This window comes from Pinus tabuliformis, chromosome 4_1, assembly GCF_031772625.1.
Source record: "Pinus tabuliformis cultivar Carrire ecotype Pingquan chromosome 4_1, CPIR1, whole genome shotgun sequence".
In the NCBI taxonomy this organism is placed as follows: domain Eukaryota; kingdom Viridiplantae; phylum Streptophyta; class Pinopsida; order Pinales; family Pinaceae; genus Pinus; species Pinus tabuliformis.
In genome coordinates, this window is record NC_142303.1 from 99,908,361 (window position 1) to 99,928,998 (window position 20,638).

General features: G+C 38.5%; 1 protein-coding gene across 3 annotated transcripts in view; it reads left to right on the plus strand.

Moving 5' to 3' along the window:
• The first annotated feature begins 1,572 nt into the window (after positions 1-1,572).
• LOC149174415 (uncharacterized) overlaps positions 1,573-20,638 on the plus strand; it is a 35,366-nt gene continuing 16,300 nt past the window's right edge. The window contains exons 1-3 of one of the 3 annotated variants that reach the window (XM_089419333.1): positions 1,573-1,702; positions 2,857-4,307; positions 10,524-11,817. In XM_089419333.1, the coding sequence (XP_089275459.1) occupies positions 1,678-1,702; positions 2,857-4,307; positions 10,524-11,817 (2,770 nt within the window). In that variant the 5' untranslated portion in view covers positions 1,573-1,677. The other 2 variants (XM_089419335.1, XM_089419334.1) reach the window with 2 other exon arrangements.

Sequence of the window (20,638 nt, forward strand, 5' to 3'; positions counted from 1 at the left end):
GTCGAATGATGGGTTCCATGGCTTCATGAATAGGCCTGAGTTTTCCTAAAACCAAGGGCCGGAATCTAGAATACATTGTCTGCTTTCAGGATTTTCAAAATCTACTATAAAGAAACCCCTAGCACAGGGCTAGATATTAATTTCATCAGAAATGACAAGCTTCCATACCTCCGAGATCCAATTGTGGAGAGCTGTCAGCGATGACGAAAAACCATTGAACCGACAAATTAGGGCACTTTCGAAAAACTTCAAAGCCTCATTGAGTGCGGCTTGAACCACCTGGACAGTGGGAACTGGGTCTTTACTGACGATATGGGCAGGAGCTTGCCCTCCAGAAGCGGACGGAACTGAGCCAACAACTATTTTCGTGAAGCTGGGAGCCATATTTTCCCGTAGAAATAAGGCAGAAGATTAGAGACAGATCTAGCCGCAGAAAATTAGATCTACAACCCAGCCGCAGAGAATAAGGCAGAAGATTAGATCTAGATCTAGTTCTAGCCGCAGAAGATTAGATCTAGAACGCAGCCAAAATTTAAAGTAACTTCAAACCTTACTAACTTTATTAACCCAACTACACCAAATCAATATTAACTTATAAGTAAAAATGTAATAAGCAATATTTCAAAGTAATCGAAATAGAACCCGATCATAATGGGATTACTGATACCTAATCCAAGAGCTCGTTGGTAACCTACTTAATTAAATGCTCTCAGTCAATGAAACCGACAACATGAAGACACATGGCATATTCACAATGAAGATGCCCAAACAATGTAACGTCAGTTTAAGTAGGAAGGGAGGAGGTTAAGCGCACGACGATGAATTACTCCCGCCTTAAAGTCTCCCATGCGACCTACCTCCTCGCCAACCTGTTCACACATACAATGTACTGGCAGGAGCCGCTCTTCCGTGTTGCCTCCCATCTTGTCACCTTTAACGAGAGTCCCAAGAGGGACTGTGCACTGGCACACACCGCAATTGGGGATATTTCTTTTAAATTTTTATTATCGTAAAGATATCAAACTATTAAATTTTCATTATAATACTTTAATGAATGCTTTTAATTTGCTATATAAAAAATGATAATTAAAAATCAATTATAATTTAAATAGTTGAAAATTAGTGTAATAATGTTTAAGTAATTAAAAATTGATGTGATAATGTTTAATTGTGACTAATTATAATTTAAGTGGTTAAAAACTAATATGATAATATTTAATTAAAAATAAATTAGTGTGATAATATTTAATTGTAACTAATTTTACTCGACTAAAAACTATTGGTAACGAGATCATATACTAAAATTTTCTATTCCTTCCGTACACCTTTATTACTAGTAATATATTAATTATCAATGTCACTACTCCAACTGAAATTTTCTATTCCTTCAGTATACCTTTATTGCTAGTAATAAATCTTCGGTATACCTATCACTACTTTAACTGCACCAAATCAATATTAACTTATAAATTAAAAAGGTGATAATATTTCAAAGTAATCGAAATAGAACCGATCTCAATGGGATTACTGGTACCTAATGCAAGAGCTGGTTGGTAACCTGCTTAATTAAATGCTCTCAGTCAATGAAACCGACCACGTTAAGACACGTGGCATATTCACAGTGAAGACGCCCAAACAATGTAATGTCGGTATAGGTAGGAAGGGAGACGGGAACGGATGGTGGAGATCGCGGACTTCGAAGGTTAGTGGTCCTTGGCTTTATATGACATTTTCGTTTCTGAAACCCAAGTCTAATAAACCGGAGGCGGTTTTTACTGCCATGGGAAGATGGATCTGTGTGGGGTATTTACGCTGGCCTTCGCTTCTTCCACGGTAAAATTGTACCCTCTGAATTAATTATACGCCTTAAAAACGGCTTTTCTGGGGATAATTTTCGAAGTATTGTCGAGCTCAAACGGGTTCATCTCTGGATCCGTTTGTTAAATGGATTTCTGAAGCCAAAACGATGTTTGGATGTTTTCTGGATACGATTCGGAGTCTGTAGTACAAGCATCAATGCGAAGTTTCTCTTTGGTTTTCTATATTTTGTGGTGAGTCGGGGTACTTAGGGCATCTGTTTGGAAAATTTTGGTTTTTCTGTCCATTTTAAATATGAGCTTTTGTGAAAATTTGGGTTTATCCATTTCGCGGGTCTTGGACAACATTTGAAATCTATGGGCATGAGAATTAGTAAAAAATATAAACAGAAAAATGATGGATCCGAGGTTTGATTTATATACTTCCAGAAACAGACACGGACGTCTGGGGTTTCACCGTATAAGCCGTATTTTCTGGCTCTGTGTTTTTATTTTTATTTTCAGTTGATGATTGATTTATTTAGGGGTTTGTATGTAAAACTGTACGGCTTTGCAAATGAACAACAACAAATATATCGACAGATCTTGGAAAAACAAAAAGAGGAATTGCTAAAAACTAAAGAACTTTTGATAATTAAATATAAATACGAACTGTTTTTAGAAAGGTACATGTGAATCAAACTTTATAGACAAAAAAATCTAAAATATGGGAAAATAAATAACCAAAAATTAAAGAGTTTTCATTAATCAAAACTCAAAATATCCATTAAATGACGTTGGGACCTGGTAGACTGTTCAATACTCCACAACGTGACCAGTGAACGGAACTCCCTTGGCAGTGTCATTGATTTTGTTAATCTATTATTATTTTAATTTTTCCCCTTCTGGGGCTGATCTCAATTTGTTAGGTCGATATTTCCTACAGGCAATTTTGCGTGGGAACTCCCTTGGCAGTGTCATTTATTTTGTGGATCTCTTATTATTTTAATTCTTACCCTTTTGGGCTGATCTCAATTTGTGTGGTCGATATTTCCTACAGGAAATTTTGAGTATTTAAGCCGGAAGCTTTGTCTGTGTTTTGCCCCGTGGAACGAGGTGTGGTTGCTATTTTGCATAGCGAAGCTGTATTCAAAGATGGCCAGAAAGTTCCGCGCAAAGCCACGTCGCAGGGGGAATCAGGAAGATGTGAGAAGACGGAGACGAGGGAAGCGGCGGTTTGCTGAAGATGCATCAAACAGTTCTGATGAAGACTACGTATTTGATGAAGAAGAAGAGGATGATGACGACGAGGGTTTCTCGAGTGAGGTAAATGAGTCTGATGAAGAAGAAGAAGCACAAAGCACCTCAAGTGAAGACAGCGAAGAACTTTCTGATGCAGGAAAATCGAGAAAACCAAGGCCAATCAATAGTAAATCCAATGGAAAAGCACCAACATTGAAGGGAAATCCAAGAAATCGTGCAACAAAACGGGTGAAAATATCATCAAGTGACGATGAAGATTTTGAACCGGATTTGAGTTCCACCACAGACGATGATGAATATGATGACGACAGTGAAGAAGAGGAAACCGCTGTGGTGCGGAAATCCCGACAGAAGACAAAACGAGTAACAAAATCCAAGAGATCGGGCACTCGGAAGCCGAAGACAAAAAAGAAAAGGGCATCTGTAAGTAAAAGATCCGTCCGAAAGAAGAAGAAAAGGAACACTGCATCGCAAAAATTTGCCAGCAAACGAAGGAAAACAACAGCAGCGTCACATAAATCTGTCAGAAATGTGGACCGTTCTGATTCTGTTTCAGATGCATATTTCGTAAAACCACCCAAACGTGCCAGGTCTCAAAGAAAATCCTCCAGAAATGAAGAGTCGGAGTGGAGTGCTGACTCCCTTTCAGATGAACATTTTGTAATACCAACCAAGCGTGCCAGGTCTCAAAGAAAATCCACCAGAAATGAAGAGATAGGGTGGAGATCTACGCGTAGGAGAAAGAGCATTCCAGAGCCAGATTTTAGTTGCTCTGAATCAAATGCTGATTATGCAATCTCAGAAGAAGATAGCGAACCCTCATATCGGTCTCATGGATGTACGAAAACTGCAAGTCTTTCAATGAGATCATTATCAATTGAAAAACAAGAAATTGTTTCATACGGCAAAGACCAGCAGAAGAAGTACACTAGTTTGCTTGAGGGAAAGCTTAAAAAAGAAGAAGGGTGGAGAAGAAAAGGAAAACAAAAGGCTGAAGAATCAGAACATGCCGTGGATTCAGAATTCTCAAAGCCAGTTTGTGGAATCTGTTTATCAGAGGATGGGAAGCCTAGCAGGGGTAAATTGGATTGTTGTGATCATTATTTTTGCTTTGCTTGTATCATGGAATGGGCAAAGGTGGAGTCTAGATGTCCAATGTGCAAACAACGTTTTCGGACTATATCAAAGTCTTCAAAGTCAGGGAAAGGATTACGTGGGACAACGATTCAGATTCCAGTGCGAAATCAGGTATGCTCTTTACTCGCGGATGTTGTTTTGAAACTTTTATATTTTGTTGTCACAGTCGAGTGATTTGCTTATCTTTTCTAGATGTATCAAATGAAGGGGACGGTCATTTTGTTTATGTGCTTAGATAGTGTCTTAATCTATCACATTCACTTTGGTGCTGGTTGCGTTGTTTCTGATGCCAAATTATCCTCTATAAATAATGACAACAGCAATCATGAAACCGTTGCTCTTTTCATTCAAACTTTTTTGGTCACTAATCCAGGCAATAATCTTTTCATTCTTTATAGGTTTTTCAGTATTGAAATAGAGATTGGCATTATTTGGTATAATGAAATAATGTAAGATCAAACTCTCTAATCTCATTGGTACAGTCTCTAAAACACGAACACCTGCTCAGATTCTCACCTGTCTGCTGTAGGCAGATAGAAAATCTGCTACCAATTTTAGTGGATAGTGTGTCAATCACACTCAAAGCACTTAGTTAAATGGAAGCCAAACAATCCACAGGATGATTTTATCATTAAAATTGTTATGCTGATAGGCATGCCTATTTCAGAATAGGCCTTTCAGAATTTTAGTTTAATTATCAATAATTATTAGGTGGATGGTGGAGATTTGACCTCATGGAATATGCTGGAATATTCATAGTAGTATAAACTAATCGAGAGTTAAGATTTATCTCCAAGTTAGTTATGCTCTTTCAATTAATTTATCTCAAATTAATTAATTAAGGAAAATGTCGTATTAACACATCATATTGGGTATGTGGTGTTGACAGGCCATGGTATTGTAACAAAAGCTATTTATTTACAAGTTAAGAATTTCCATCATAAGTGTGTTTGAATCTCCATGGTTAAGAATATTGTTTAAATAGTATATTAATTCCTTTTATAATTTATAATAATAATGATCTAAAATAAAGTTATAATTTAGGTAATTTTATGATTTTGTTTAATCTGAGCAATGTGAGAAGTATCTTGGGCTCAGTTTTTTAATGCCTATTGGCATTTACCAGCCATTTAATTTATATGGCTACGCTAGTATTATAAGTTATAACATTCAAGTGATCAGTGAAAGTACAGAGATGCAACTCAATTACATTTACTCTCTGCATCAGAAAGTTAAAGTTATCCTTATGCACAAGATTAAGAAAACAATAACAAAAATAAAAAGAAACAGTCCTTTGCCTCTGACACAGCAATAGGTTGAGTGGTCTCTTCTTCAGGGACAGATTCTTTGTCAGCTCTATTCTTAGGAATTTGTCCTTTTTGCTGCCCAATCTCCTCGTCAATTTCCTTCAATCTTTACCCAGTGATCTTTGTTATCAGGAATCATGCTGCAATGCCCAGCAATTCGTATCAACTGCTCCAGTGATCTTCTTGTTCAGAGATTCTTCTCAAATGCTGTCCTGAAAGTTGCGTCCTTCTCCTCTAGAGATTCCACTGATTCTCTTAATTTGTTTTCCTCAACTAATTCTTCCCCTTCAGCCTTGTGATTTCTGGTCTCTCTTATAATTTCTTTTCCCAGCTATCAACTCTCTTGCAATGAATGTCTCAATTATAGCTGGAGTTGATTTCCATTCCGTCATCATTCAGTGAGATGTTAACACAATCAGCAATATTGCATTGCCATGCCATCACACTTGGCTGCATGTTTGTCAATTTACTATCTCTTTACTTTTGTCTTTATTTTTCCACCAGCATCAATCTGTCATCTTAGCTAGGGATGACTCTTTCTGTTTTGTTTTCACTGTGGCTCCAGTGTAATGGATGAATAAAATAAGTAAACAGTGTTTCTTGCTCTTCCTGACAGCTGTTGTTAGAATGCCACGTTCAAAGTGAGAGCTGGTGAAAGTAAGAGTGACCTCATGTGGGCTCAAATAAATCTCATGGAGATTGCCCAAAGTAAAAATCTTGACCGCAAACATAAGTTGCTGATTAAAACATGAAACAGAACCTCGAATTTAAACATGTGTTTTTGGTGATGCAGATCACCAATGGACTAGGGATGCTTTTGTAGCAGACTTCCCTGGTCACTGAAGGTGAGATTGTTGTTCATAAAGTTGGTGAATGGTAAATTTGGCCTTCATCCTCTGCCAACTTTGCGCAAGAGTCTGTAACTTCTCCTTCAACCACCGCTTCCACACTGTTCAGCTACCACATTCTTGAAAGCCTTATCAGCTTTATTCTTCATCTCTTTCTCAGATTCTCATTTTCCCTTTCCAATACGCTTCACGATTACTGCCTTTGCTACACCTGTTAGCTGCTTCCTGTTAATTTCACAATTCCTCTTACACCACACGGGGTTCTAATCCTTCTAGTGGACTTTAAGAGGCCTGTAGATGTTGTTCCACGATAAAGACGGTCCTTGTCTTCACAAGATAAAGCTTGCCTTAGAAATTTCCGAGTGTTATGAAACGATGTGTTTGGACCTCATTCAGCATATGACATGCACCTCCTAAATTTGGATCCTGTTTATCAGAGTTCAGCTGATTTACATGTTTCCCTCATAGTGGTTAGTGAACATTGTCAATTATGTTTTGTCTAACTAGGGGTTCCTGTTATATATACACAATTTTTTCCTCTTTTAGATTCCTTTAGCAAACGATGCCCTTCTCTTCTTTTCCGTCCTTGCTAATCCTCCCTGTGCATTCCCCCCGCAGACCTCTAGAGTTCATTTTGTTTGATGATGGGGATTTCGATGTATATAGTATATACTAGTCAGTGGATGCCATGGAGAACTAATCATCCTGGCCCACAGGAGAACTAATCATCTTGTTCCACAGTCGCCACGGAGAACAAGTCATCCTGGCCCACAGGAGAACTAATCATCCTGTTCTATAGTCGCCACGGAGAACAAATCATCCTGGCCCACAGGAGAACTAATCATCCTGTTCCACAGTTGCCATGGGAGAACTAATCATCTCGGCCCACAGGAGTACTAATCATCCTGTTTCACAGTTGCCACGGGAGAACAAATCATCTCGGCCTACAGAAGAACTAATCAGCTTGTTCATAGCGCACCACCAGGGGAGGGTGAGTCGCTCTGTGGTCGTATGTTGCTCCAATAAGTACCCCAAGCCCCCCAGAGCTCCTAGAGCTCAATGCATGCAACATGCAGGACCCTTATAAGAAGGTCTCTCAACGACTCCAAGTCGTTTGGGAAAGTCACAGATTTGACCTTTCCTTGGGACTTTGACAGCGTGTCTGCGACCTGTACATAGTCTCAATGCGATGGAGCCTCCTCGCTCATCGACTTACCATATCGCAGATAAGGCAGTATTTGATGTCTATCTGCTGGAGCAATCATCGAATATGGGATTCCACAATAATCGAATCCCCCCTCTAGTTGTCACAGAGAATCACAGTGGTATTCATCATGTGTACAAACAACTCACTTAAGAGCTTCTGCAACCATGCAGCTTCACACGAGATCATACTCGTAGCTATGTATTCGGTCTCGGTGGTGCTTATAGCAACCGACATTTGCTTCTTGCTCATCCATGATATCGAAGTAGAATCCAAAGAGAATCAGCATTGAGAAGTGCTCTAGTGATCCTCCACATTGCTTGCCCAGTCAGCATTCGAATAATCATGCTGTTTCATATTTTCGGCAGTGTATCTCAATCCATGAGAGATTGTGCCCTGAAGATATCTCAGAAGATTCTTGGCACCAATCCAGTGAGGCTCAATCAAATATGAGCTCACCATGCTAACTGCAAAACATAGGTCTGGACGGAAGTTCACCAAGAACATCAACGCGAATGAGTTTATGAAACTCAGAGGCATTTCCCAAATTTGGTCCGACATCACTACCATAAAACTTCTGAAAGTTAAGATCCTCGAGGTAGTCACAGGTTTGCAGTTTATCATTCCACATTCGGAATCCAACTCCCTCTAGTGATCCTCCACACTGCTTGCCCAGTCAGCATTCGAATAATCATGCTGTTTCATATTTCCGGCAGTGTATCTCAATCCATGAGAGATTGTGCCCTGAAGATATCTTAGAAGATTCTTGGCACCAATCCAGTGAGGCTCAACCAAATATGAGCTCACCATGCTAACTGCAAAACATATGGCTGGACGAAAGTTCACCAAGAACATCAACGCGAATGAGTTTATGAAACTCAGAGGCATTTCCCAAATCTGGTCCGACATCACTACCATAAAACTTTTGAAAGTTAAGATCCTCGAGGTAGTCACAGGTTTGCAGTTTATCATTCCACATCCGGAATCCAACTCCCTCTTACTTCTGCAAATGAGAGGGTCTGCACCTGTCAGAAATAGGTCGTCCTCATAAGGTGCCGGTATGAGAGGTCTATCATCCACAACCTTTGGGTAATGGTTTGGATTGATTTCATCCCTAGTGAATCTCAGCTTCATCAAATAGCTATCAATCCTCTCATACAACGCCCGGGGTGTTTTGCTTCAAGCCATAGAGGGCTTTCTTCTACCTGGATACATGAGATTCCCGATCATGAATCTCAAACTCCTCGGGTTGTTCCAAACCTGTGGACCTCCTGCATGAGGGGAATGGTCCCCTTATAAGATTTTCCTTTGGTACATCTCAGACATGTACCTTCATGCTCTACTTGAATTTAGACATCCCTATCACCATTTGACTCACATCAGGTAGGGCCCCAAAGGTAGACTTCCGGTGTTATAGATGCGATATGTCAATTGACATGATCCCCAATGGACCATCCTGCAACTTGATACAAATTGCCAACCCTGAAACCTTTGACTTCCATTTCCGAGATGGACACCAGGTTCTTCTTGCGATCAGGTACATTGGAGCATTTCAGACAGTGGAGGTTTTATTTGGTCAGTAAAAAGTCTGAGTTGCAAGACAGCGAGGTTGTTTCTCATTCCAGGAATTTACCCTTCTTGCTGCTCAGTGATTATTCCTTAACAATCTCCATCATTTTCAGTGGGGTGGTCTTCCTCAATTGCCCAGTGATATGCCTCAACTGCTCCAAGGATCTTCTTGCCCAATGATTGTGCTCAATTGCAGTTGTGGAAGTCGCTGCCTTCTTCTCCAGAGAGTCTGCTGCTTCTCTTAATTTGCTTTCCTCAACAAATTCTTCCACTTTAGCGTAGTGATTTCTGGTATATGTTAAAATTTCTTTCTCAGTGATCTCCTCCTTTGCAATGAATGTCTTAATTATTGCTGGAGTTGATTTCTGTTTCATCATTCAGCAAGATGTTTCTGGAAACAATGATGCCATGCCATCGCACCCAGCTGTATTTCTGTTAATTTGGTATCTCTTTGTTTTTGTCTTATTTCTCCAGTAGCAGCAATCCATCATCTCAACTCCTCTTGTTTTTATTGTGGTTCCAATGTAATGGGTGAATAAACTAAGTACACTGTATCTTGCCTTTCCTGCCAGCTATTTTTAGAAATGTCATGTTTAAAGTGGGAGTCGGTGAAACTAAGAGTGATATCCTGTGGGCTCATGTAAGTCTCACAAGCACAAATTGCTGATTAAACATGAATCAGATGCTGGAATTTAAACACGTTTTTGGTGAAATAAGAACACCAATGGACTGGGGATGCTCCTGCATCACTCATTCCAATGTCCAGCAGATAGCCTTTGTTTGAAAATATCTGTTGAAGTTACAATTTATTTATCACGTGGCACCATTTGGTGCAGTTATAACAGATTGAGTAGACAAGTAGATGAATAGATTCAATAGAGAAGTGGATCCAAGCCTGAGATTCCAATGGTAGTTGGCCTGATTTCAATGATAGGAATTGGATTTGCAACATGTGCCTGATGTTTTTAACTGCTCTCAACTTTGCCATTTGACAACATGTTTATGCCCTTGTTTGAATGCTGGAATTTAGTTATTTTCCCAATAATTGTTTGGAGTAGTTTATGTTCTATTTGCAGCAGTAATCTTTATTTATCAGGGTTCTTCGAATTTATAGGTTCATGTTTAAAGACATTTACATTTGAGTGCCCCTGGGTCTAGTTCATTTTATTTCATCATTTTCTTCTATCAATCCTTGTGTTTGTTGGTGATTTCCAATTTGGTGATATCAGTTTCCAGCTGCAGCACCTTGTTCGATTTCTTAAAGATATTTCCTTGGCTTTATCTTACTATCTTTCCTGTGAAGCATGATTATTTATTTGCATAGTTAGGGTTGAATTTTAAGCAGTTGGTCCTGCATTTGAAGGAAGATTTGCTTATATGATTTGGTTCTGTTTGGCAGGTATATCAACCTTCAGAAGAAGAAGTGATGGGATTTCTTGATCCCTATGCAAATATAGTTTGCTTAGATTGTAATGAGGCTGGTGATGATGATCTTTTATTATTGTGTGATCGCTGTGATTCAGCATATCATACATATTGTGTTGGCCTTGGAAGGGCTATCCCTGAAGGAGATTGGTATTGTCAAGGCTGTCAAACATCTATGCCTGGACAGTCCAGCACACATGATGAAGATGTTGAGGATTTTGTGCTTGATTTTGACAATGGGGATGAAGGCTTAGGTATCAGAGGATTTGTAGAAGATGCTCCAGTTGGGATGGTTGCAGAAAGAATAAACTTAGATCTTAATTTATCACCACCTTCTTCTTCTTCTGCTCCTCTCGCAGAGACAAGGCCAACTCATGTAAGAACAATTCGCAGAAGGATTTTGCGACGAAGCACTCCAAATCCATCTCCTAGATTGCCAGATGCAGCAAGGGCTTCACTTAGGCAGACTGAAGTATCTGGGTCTACATCCCAAGTATCCAGTGTACGTGCAAGAACTCTCTCAGGTCAGCGCATACTTCAGGAGCGTGTACAGGCTTTACATGACAATTGGTCTGCACCAGAAAGAGGCTTTCAGCAGTTTTCACCTAGCTCTTCCCTTGACAGATTTGGTGTCAGAGATGGGACTGATGCAATTGTACAATCCACACCCAACAGCAGGTCGCTTCTCTTTCGTGAATCAGCTCGGAGAAGTAATTTAGCCCCTGTTTTAGAGATGGAAAATGATGCTGTTAAATCTGATGTTGATCAGGCGTGGGCAATGATGGAACGTGCTCTAGCATCAAGAGAAGATAATATAGGTCCAGCTAATTCTCAGAAAGATGGAAGACATTGGCAGGGATCAACTTCTGGTCATAAAAAAAATGATTTATCAGAATCGATGGGCAATGCAAGGTCAAGTGTTGTGAGTGGAAGCATCTTAACTGCTTCTGTACGATCAAGAACTAGCAATAGTCAAGATAGACACAGTCCTGCAACTGCTAACTATTTGGAAAATCCAGAAAGGATAACAGAGGAGATCTCATTTAGTGATATTGGAAATAATAGGCTGCCAGTACCTAGTGTTTCTAATGAGATATTGGGTATAAGATTATCTGAAAGAAGTAACAGTTTACATCATCAGCTAAACAATGGCACTTCATTTAGTAAACCTCAGGAAAATGGAGGCCGGAAAGTTGAAGGTGCAAAGGAGAAGGTGATCTCCATGGTAAAATCTCACATGAAGCGCACACTCACAAGGGAACATATAGGTAAAAGCATCTGTATTTTTCCTTCTTTTATGGTTTGTTTCTATAGAGTTTATTTTACTGGGTGTACACTGTATTCATCTCAAAGTTTCTCTTTAGGAAATTCTATTTTTATTCTTTCCAAGAAAAACTCTCTGGGGAAACCCAATGGATGTTTCCCCACATTCATGGATGGCATCCTTGGTAAACCCATTGGCATTGACTAGTGCACCTCACCCAAGGGATTTCGAGCTGGGCACCTGCCAGCGCAGAACTAGCCAAATACCTAGTAACATTAATGACATCAGGTTGGGCTAACCCCTTGGGCTCAATAAATCATAATCAACTACACTATTTGCCATATTAACATTTTGATCCTGTTTAACATTTTGTTAGACTAACCATAATGATCCAAATCTGTTCCTATTTTTATTTTGGTTTTTAATTCCTTTTTTGGTGTGGTGACAGCTTTATATGATAGTATAGATGTTTATTTTTGTCAGATTATATGTTGAAAAGTAGATGCTCTCTTACATTCTGCCTTGCCTGTTATGTATTGATGGATTTCAGTTTCATTAGTTGTGACCAAAGAACTGTGTCAGGCATGTATACAAGGATTCTTGTATCATTATTTATAACTTGAACATTTTCCTTAAACAAGAAAAGTAGATCCTTAATGCTACATGTTTGCATCTCAGGGAACTTCCAATCCTAATAAATGAGGTGAAATTAAGTGTTTCCAGAATCCAAATCTCAGTTTTTGTGAATTCACTCATATATGGTCTTGGAAAAACGAAGTGAAATTTAATTATTTCCAAATCTTAAATTCTGTGAATTCACTCATATTTGTTGCTGGAGTCTTTTGAGCAAATGGGAAGAATTTCTTTCAGATGCATTCAAAATTTCCAGAAATAATACTAAATTTCTCCCTGACTAAAATTCTCCCCGAAATGGTCTTGGGATTGAAAATTTTGTAAATATTTTTAGGGAAACAACCCAAAATACTTTTTCCAGATTAGAGTTTTCTGACACTAGGTACTAAAACAGTCTTCTATTTTCTGCTGCAATTGTCTGATAGAGTCTACCCAGAAACTGATCAGAAAATTATGTAGATGCGCTGGATGGACTAAATAATTTTGAACGAATAATAACCTCACATAAATGATATATTAGGTTGCATAAATATATAACTTAGAAGCATCAACTGAAGAGGAAATCCCAACAAGATTGATATATTCTTAATTGGGTTGAATGAGGCCAGGAATAGCTTTGACCAGAGGGTGTTGAAAATGGCATAATTTTTTTCTGGTTGGATAGCTTTAGAACTGAAAATCACCAGTTTTCTTGCTTGCATAACTTGGGAAGATTTTTGTATCTCAAGTCTCAAACTTATTGAATAGTATGATTTCTGCCTTGCAATGTTGAGATATGCTGTGATACCACTTGCTAGTAACCTAAACACTTTGGATGAAAATTTAGTTGTGAATTTTACTTGCAAAAGATATAAGTGCATATATAGATTGATTTGTCCCTTGTGTAGAATTTCCTTGAAATTCTTCTACTGCTTGAATGAATAAAACTGAAACTAATTGTTGCACCAAGACACAGAATTTCTCTACCAATTTGCAGCAGAATAGAACAGTAATAAAAGCAGTCACACTATAGCAAAAAATGAAATTTTCCAGGGAACCCAACTGGGAAAACCCTCTGCTAGCTGTAGAAATTTTATTGACAAAGTTTGAGAAAATAGAAGTATTACAAGGCAAATTATTTCTCTAGAGAATAAGCTCGTTCTCCCTGCTTGCAAGAACCCTGTCCTTAGCTCCTAAATCCTTTTGCTGGCCCTGAAAATTCCTCCTATTTCCTAGTTCATAGCAATGGAATTTCCTCTTCCAAACACTGCATATAGGCCTCTCTTTCACGCTCTTGCTAGCTCTGCTAGCTCACACACACAAACTCGTGCTCTCTATTGTCTTGTCTTACAGCCTTGTGCTCACACAAAAGAATGATTACAATTGTGCCTTTCGACTTCCTTATAAGCAATTCGACCCATCTAAATCTGGCAAGTTTATATTTGGAACTCGGTCTTGTGATTGACTAATTAATTGAGTCTAACTGTCTCTTGCAAGTTGTCCTAGCCACAAATAACCATTGAGACTTGTCACTTGTCTTTTTCCAAATCTAACTCGCACTAGGAGACAAACAAACTGAGCCTCCAACTGTTTGCATGAGCTAAACTGCAACTCGACCTAACTTTTGGGAACTCATCTTAACTTATGGGAACTTGTGCACGCTAAAGAAAAACTGCTTGTGGTCTCTTTGACTAAGGCACAAGTCAAACAAGACCTTGCTACTATTTTCAACACCTTGTCCTTTTTTTAACTTAAGAGTTCACAAGGCTCGAAGCCAATACAACAATATTCATAGGTACAAAGCCATTATACATCAATATTTATCAAGACATTATAGCTCATCATGTCACCAATGGGGATTTGAACCTGGATGGGGAAGATAACAGCCTTTCTGCCCAACCACATGAGATAACCCCAGTTGACCACAACTATTTCATAAATGCCACAAACGGGCCAGTTACAACATGTCTATGGAGACTTGAACCTATACAGCTAGTGAAACAAATTGTTCACCAAGCTAAGATCCTTTGACGTTTGTCCCTTGTTATCTACCTAAACTTTTTGATATATTATTATATGAAATACAAACATATTTTTGCAAAGGATATAACAACACATAGATGAATATGACTTGTATGGGATCTAAACACTTCTACAAATATTGTCAGAAATGGGAATATTCTTTGCAAATGATAGAAACTTACAGAAACTACTCAGATGTACAAGGAACCATTCCATTGAAAATTGGGACTAAGAATGACATAATAGAGGCAAAAGGCCATAAATGTACCATGGTGATTAAAAAAATGTGGATCAAGAATATGTGTAATGTGTAATGAGAGAGACCTTGCCAAGGAAGGACTACTTGGAAATGAAGGCTTTTTTGGATTCCAAAGTTATGAACTACTTGGAAATGAAGGCTTTTTTGGATTCCAAAGTTTTGGGCACCAGGAGGTGAGTATGAGTTGTTCACTGGTAAAATGGAAGGATATACTGTCTTTGGAAGATGCTTGGGAATGCGAGGGCAAAAACAGGTTGAGGCACTTGGGCTGCTCAAGCAAATTTGACTCAACCACTTCGTTGTCTGATCTCATTGGTGGGGAGGTTTTTGAAGGAAGATGGAATTATGCAGGTTTTCCAGATAATTAACTCGACCTTGAAGGTCTTTCTTGTGGTATAAGTTTTTTCACTCTATTTATAGTTCAAGTTTGACTTTTGCTGGTGATCTGTAGGGTTGAAAAAGTATATTATTTGGACTGCTCAAGTAAATTGGACTCAACCACTTGGCTGTCTATGACTCTATTCTCACTGGCGTAGAGATCTCGACCTTGAAGGTCTTTCGCTCTATTTATAGCTCAAGTTTTCATTTTTGCTGGAGATCTTGTAGGGTTGAGGAACCATATTATTTGTGGATTGAATTGAATGCCATTCTGCCCCGAATTATTGTTTGCTCAAAAGAATGTTGTATATTTTTATAACCAAAAACAGAGCACCCAAATCCAACTTCTGAGTGAGAAGTGTGGCTAAAATATAAAAGGGATAGTTTCTATATTTGGGGTCATGGTCCACCAAGACATGGACAGACATTGCCTTGTAAATGAAAATGCATCCTTACTTCTAGGGGGTGCTAGGAAGTGCTTAGGGTGGCTTTCACATCGACAAGGCAGTGTGTGTACCAAAGAGAGATCTCAACTTCGAAGATAAATTTTGTGGAAGACAGATGGTGTCTTCTTTGTGGGGATTGCTTAGTTGTAAAAAAACAGAGCTCCAAGCTTCTAAATCTTTTCTATTGTTGTATTGGGAGTATTATTAGAAGATAATTATTTATGTAGAATAATACATGGGTATAATTGCAGTTTGCATGACTGTGTTTTCATAAAGGAGATTCTGAATACTTTTTCAATTAAATAATAAAAATGCAGGAAAAATTGATTCACGACTGTCTTCATAAAGGAGATTATAAATACTTTTTCAATTAAATAATAAAAATGCAGGAAAAATTGATTCATGACTGTGTCTTCATAAAGGAGATTATGAATACTTTTTCAATTAAATAATAAAAATGCAGGAAAAAATTATCCTGTTATCACATTTATAAAAAAGTGCCACAAATAGAGTCTATTGGAATCCCAAAATTGGCTTTTAAGTTTTGTTCAATATTGAATGTATATAAAGAAATGCAATAGCAGTTTCCATTAACGATTGGAAGAATGCTGTTATGATAGAGAGGAACAGCTTTAGAGCCTTTGAAGGTTGATGCTATTGACTTGTGAGGACTACACTTGCAGAAGTCTGCACATGCAAATAATTTTAATCCAGCTAGATACTTACAAGTTACAACTTGATTGACCATCTAGTTCATGTCCCTTTGAAATGATGATGATGATTGTTAATGTCTACTGAGAACAAGTTCAGTCTATCAGAACTTAAGAAAAAATTGTATGGAATTGCTTGGATTGCTAAAATTTTATTTCTATGCTCAAATAGATATAAGAGAAGCTTGCCTGAATCTTCGTAGTTTTAATCAGTTAAAACTTAAAAGGTTAGGAATGTTGGTCCTGTTACAAATATTTTGAAATTGAGATTTAATGTGGGTGTACACAAGACAATGTGAGAGAGTGTTTTTCATCCTCCCATCATTGTATTGCTAGGATCACAGATTCTTTCATCCCATGACATTTTAGGAGTTGTTCAATGCTTTGTTTCACTCTGGAGCTAGTGATAGTTCGTCTCATTTTATCATTGTTGATTTTCCTTTGCGTTCTAGTTAAAATAGAAAGATATTTTTGATCTATCTTAGGGTTAATGACCTTTTATATATATATATATATATATATATATATATATTGCACCACAATTTCTCCTTAAATTTAGATGTGATAGTGTTTTTAATGGTATGAATATTTTGTATAGGGACCTCCTGCTCTACTCAATTTTCCACTTATATTAGCCTAAACTTGGTATCCTTATGACCAACTTATGACCAACTCTCTTGATCCATAGGCGACTTTGACTAGAGTTTGAAGCAATCTTAGGAATCCTGTTTTCTATGAGGAGGATAGGATAGGGTGTATTGCTTTTAATCTCCAAACTTCACATACATGTAAGATAACAGGGATAACAAGAGTCTTGAGTGTTGAAAATTGGTAGCTATAGTTTGTATTTTAATTGGCAAATCAAAGGAGAAAATTTGTATTTTTCATGTTGACCAAGTCTGTCTCATTTGGTCAAGTCTGTCCCACTCATTGAATGGGCTTGACCCTATGGTCAAAGCCCTCCTCCTAACTCACATATAAATAGAATTTTGATTGGCCTTAGTTGGCATCTCATCCATCACATCAAAATTTGATCTGAAACAAGGATATTCATCCACACTTGCGAAGGAGAAAGAGCTAAGTTACCAGGATTCGGATCCGGATCCGGATCCGGATGCGGATACGGATATGGATCCGGATCCGTCAGATTTTTTAAAAGCCAGGATCCGGATACGGCGGGGAAACGACATGTATATTATATAGTATGGAAAAGGCTACAATATTCATGGTTACTGGTCTAACCTCTGTTGATACACTCTGAATATCTCAACATGCAGCTACATCATTATGTGTAGACAAAATTGGCCATCTAAAAATAACTTGTATGTGGTATGTAATAGGGGTGACTTCCACCCTCGCAAGATACTTTTAGGCCTTGAGCCATTAATATGTTTCCTTACTTTCAAAGAAGATAAACATTAGCAATTATAATTTGTAAAAATACAAAATTTTAAATATATAATTATATTTTATGCGATTTTTAATAATAAATATATATTTTCAATATATGATATAATAAACTATTATATTTGATTTAATAGATATATATAAATTTTAATATTTCTATCTATAGTGCAATATATAAATTATAATATAAATATAGAACTTAATTCTAAATTATATTTTTTTAAAAATCTAAGTTTGAATCTTATATATGTAATTTTAATTTAGAAATTAAAATATAAATATAAAACTTAACTTTAAAAAACCAAATTTTAAAATTTAATTAATATATATGAGCTTACAATATTATAAATTTTAATTTGTATAATATATCTGTATTATTATTATTATATGTTATAAATTACATAGTTGTTAATATTAATAAGTTATAAGCTGAGTTCATTAATATATGAGCTTACGATATTATAAATTTAAATTTTTATAGTATTATCTGTATTATTATTATTATTATATGTTATAAATTATATAGTTATTAATATTAATAAGTTACTAGTTGAGCTCCGACATCTGAACGTGAATAATCTCTAGAACATTAATAAATTTTCCGTAAGTGTCTCCAAATGTCCCCATGTTCCAACGAATGGTTAGCCCTTGGTTTCCAATACCATAGTATTTCTAACATTACTGATATGTTCCATTGGTGACGGGATGACCCAGAGAGGGTGCCTGCCATGGTGGCTACAAGCAACCCACTGAATGCATTTTACTAGCCAGGTATTAAGCTAAGTATTATTTGGGAAATAACCTCTTCCGTGAGCAAATAGACCCGAAGCTAGGTATTTATTCAACGAATAATTTTTTTTTTTCTAAGTAAGGCTAAACTATTATATTACAGCAAGAGCAAAGTTACATCATCAAAAATACAACAGGGCCGCGGCCCTGTAAGATTTGTCCTGGGACAGACAGTAGACTCAGGAGTATTCATGCCAGGATTACATAGGATGGAAACTTAGAGCAACACTCATGTAGCTGACACATGGACAAAAACACGTGAAGAACACCGACACAGAACAGAGATAACAGAAAACCGACACAATTACATAGTGACAGAGTAACAGACACATATATAACCGCGGAGGGAGCTGACAGAGAAAAATTCTTGCTGTAAAACCTGGAGCGCGAGCTGGGCATGCTAATCTTCATCAGTTGTCTGCGGTTCATTTTCCGTCTTGCAGCAGGGAGGCTGGAGGATAGCCTTACCAGGGTTGCGCGTTCCACGGTCACTTGGGCCAGCGCCATAGTCACGAACAGGTTCACTCGGGCCTGCTCCCGGGTCATGTATGGGCCTCATCATATCAACAGCAGGGAATTCCATTTCCACAGTGGGAACAATCCCAGGAACACGCGGAGGGTTGGCACGGGGATTGCCTTCATCATCTTCCCAAGGATTGCTGCAGTGCTCCACAGAAACAGTCACGAAAAAAGTGGAATTGGCCAAGGTGCAAGGAAGGCGGTATCTCACCATTGGGTGCTCCGTATGCCCACAATCCATTCTCGCTGGAGGTTCCACTATTTTGCCTCTGCCCGGGGGCCTTCCCCTCGGTCTTCTGCGCTCAGAGGTTTCTTCAATTGAGGAAGAAGTCGAGGGGGCTCTTCCACTGTAGCCGCGCCTTCCACTGTTACCCCTTCCACGATTGCGCTGCATCCTGGTCCTCTGTACAGGGCGTTCAATTCCCCAACGAAACTGCAGATGACGGGTGTGTAACACCACTGTTGGCACAGGTTCACTGCCAGACCGAATTCTAGCCTCCCAATTGCCCAAAGCTGTGGCTGCAGAGCCTTGACCTTCACTCTCAAAGCCTGAATGAGAGCCGAGACACTGAACCTCCACCGCTTCCTTCGAAACCAGAACAAGAGCCAACGAGAGATGCGGGTATGTAATTCCACCAGTTTCCCAAGTACACAGCACTGCCAAATTCTCAGAATCGCAACTGGCTTGCTCGTAAGCCTGCCAATTGCCCAACTCTGTGGCTGCTAAACACTCACATTCGCTCTCAGGGCCTGAATGAGAGCCGAAGTGCTGAACCTCCGTCACCTCCTTCAAGACCAGAACAGGTGCAGACGGGAAATGCGGGAGAATGTCCGAGAGTTTGCAGTTATGAAGCGCCATGTTTCGCTTCTCAAGACGCGCAATGAATGTCGACAGGACGCCACTGCCATCAACCTTAACTTCCTTCCTTAAATGCTGCGGGTTGGTGTAGTTATGGTGTGTCCTCCTGGCATGCGTGGCTCGTCCGGGCGGACACCTGCCCTTCGGACGAGCCTTATGCGCTATGTGTCTAGCAACCACCCGCATCCGGGGTTCAACGAATATTAATAGTGTGTTAATTCAACAAATATTAATAGAGTATTAATTCATCGAATATGAACTTCTGTCGTTAACAGAGTATTAATTCAACAAATATTTATAGAGTATTAACTCAGCGAATATGAACTTCTCCTGTGACCAAAGGGACCCAAAGTTAGGAATTAATTCAACGAATATTAGCAGAAAATTAATTCAGTGAATATAGGTATTTTTGTGTTGTAAAAATCCCAAATTGCAAGAACGCAATTTGAATTTCGGGGTGCACATTATCGTGAAGAAAACATTTTCATATGGGTCCCTAGGCGGATCCAAGCAAATCCGGATTCGGATCCGGATCAGATCCGGGGATCCGTGAATCCATTCCCCATGGCTGATGGATTCGGTAACATTGAGAAAGAGGAAGAATATTTCTAGTTGACCAACTCTCTTGACTTCTGTTTGACCATCATTGACTTGGGATTATTTGCTTCTATTTGACCGAGATTTTGACATTTTGGAGGCCGAGATTTTTTGTGGTTCGTGGACTGAGGTTGGCTGAAAGTTTTTCTCTTGTTTTGGCTCGTTTATCGAGGGTTGACCGCATGTCAACTTCTGTGCTTTGACCGACCGAAATTGATTGTGGTTCA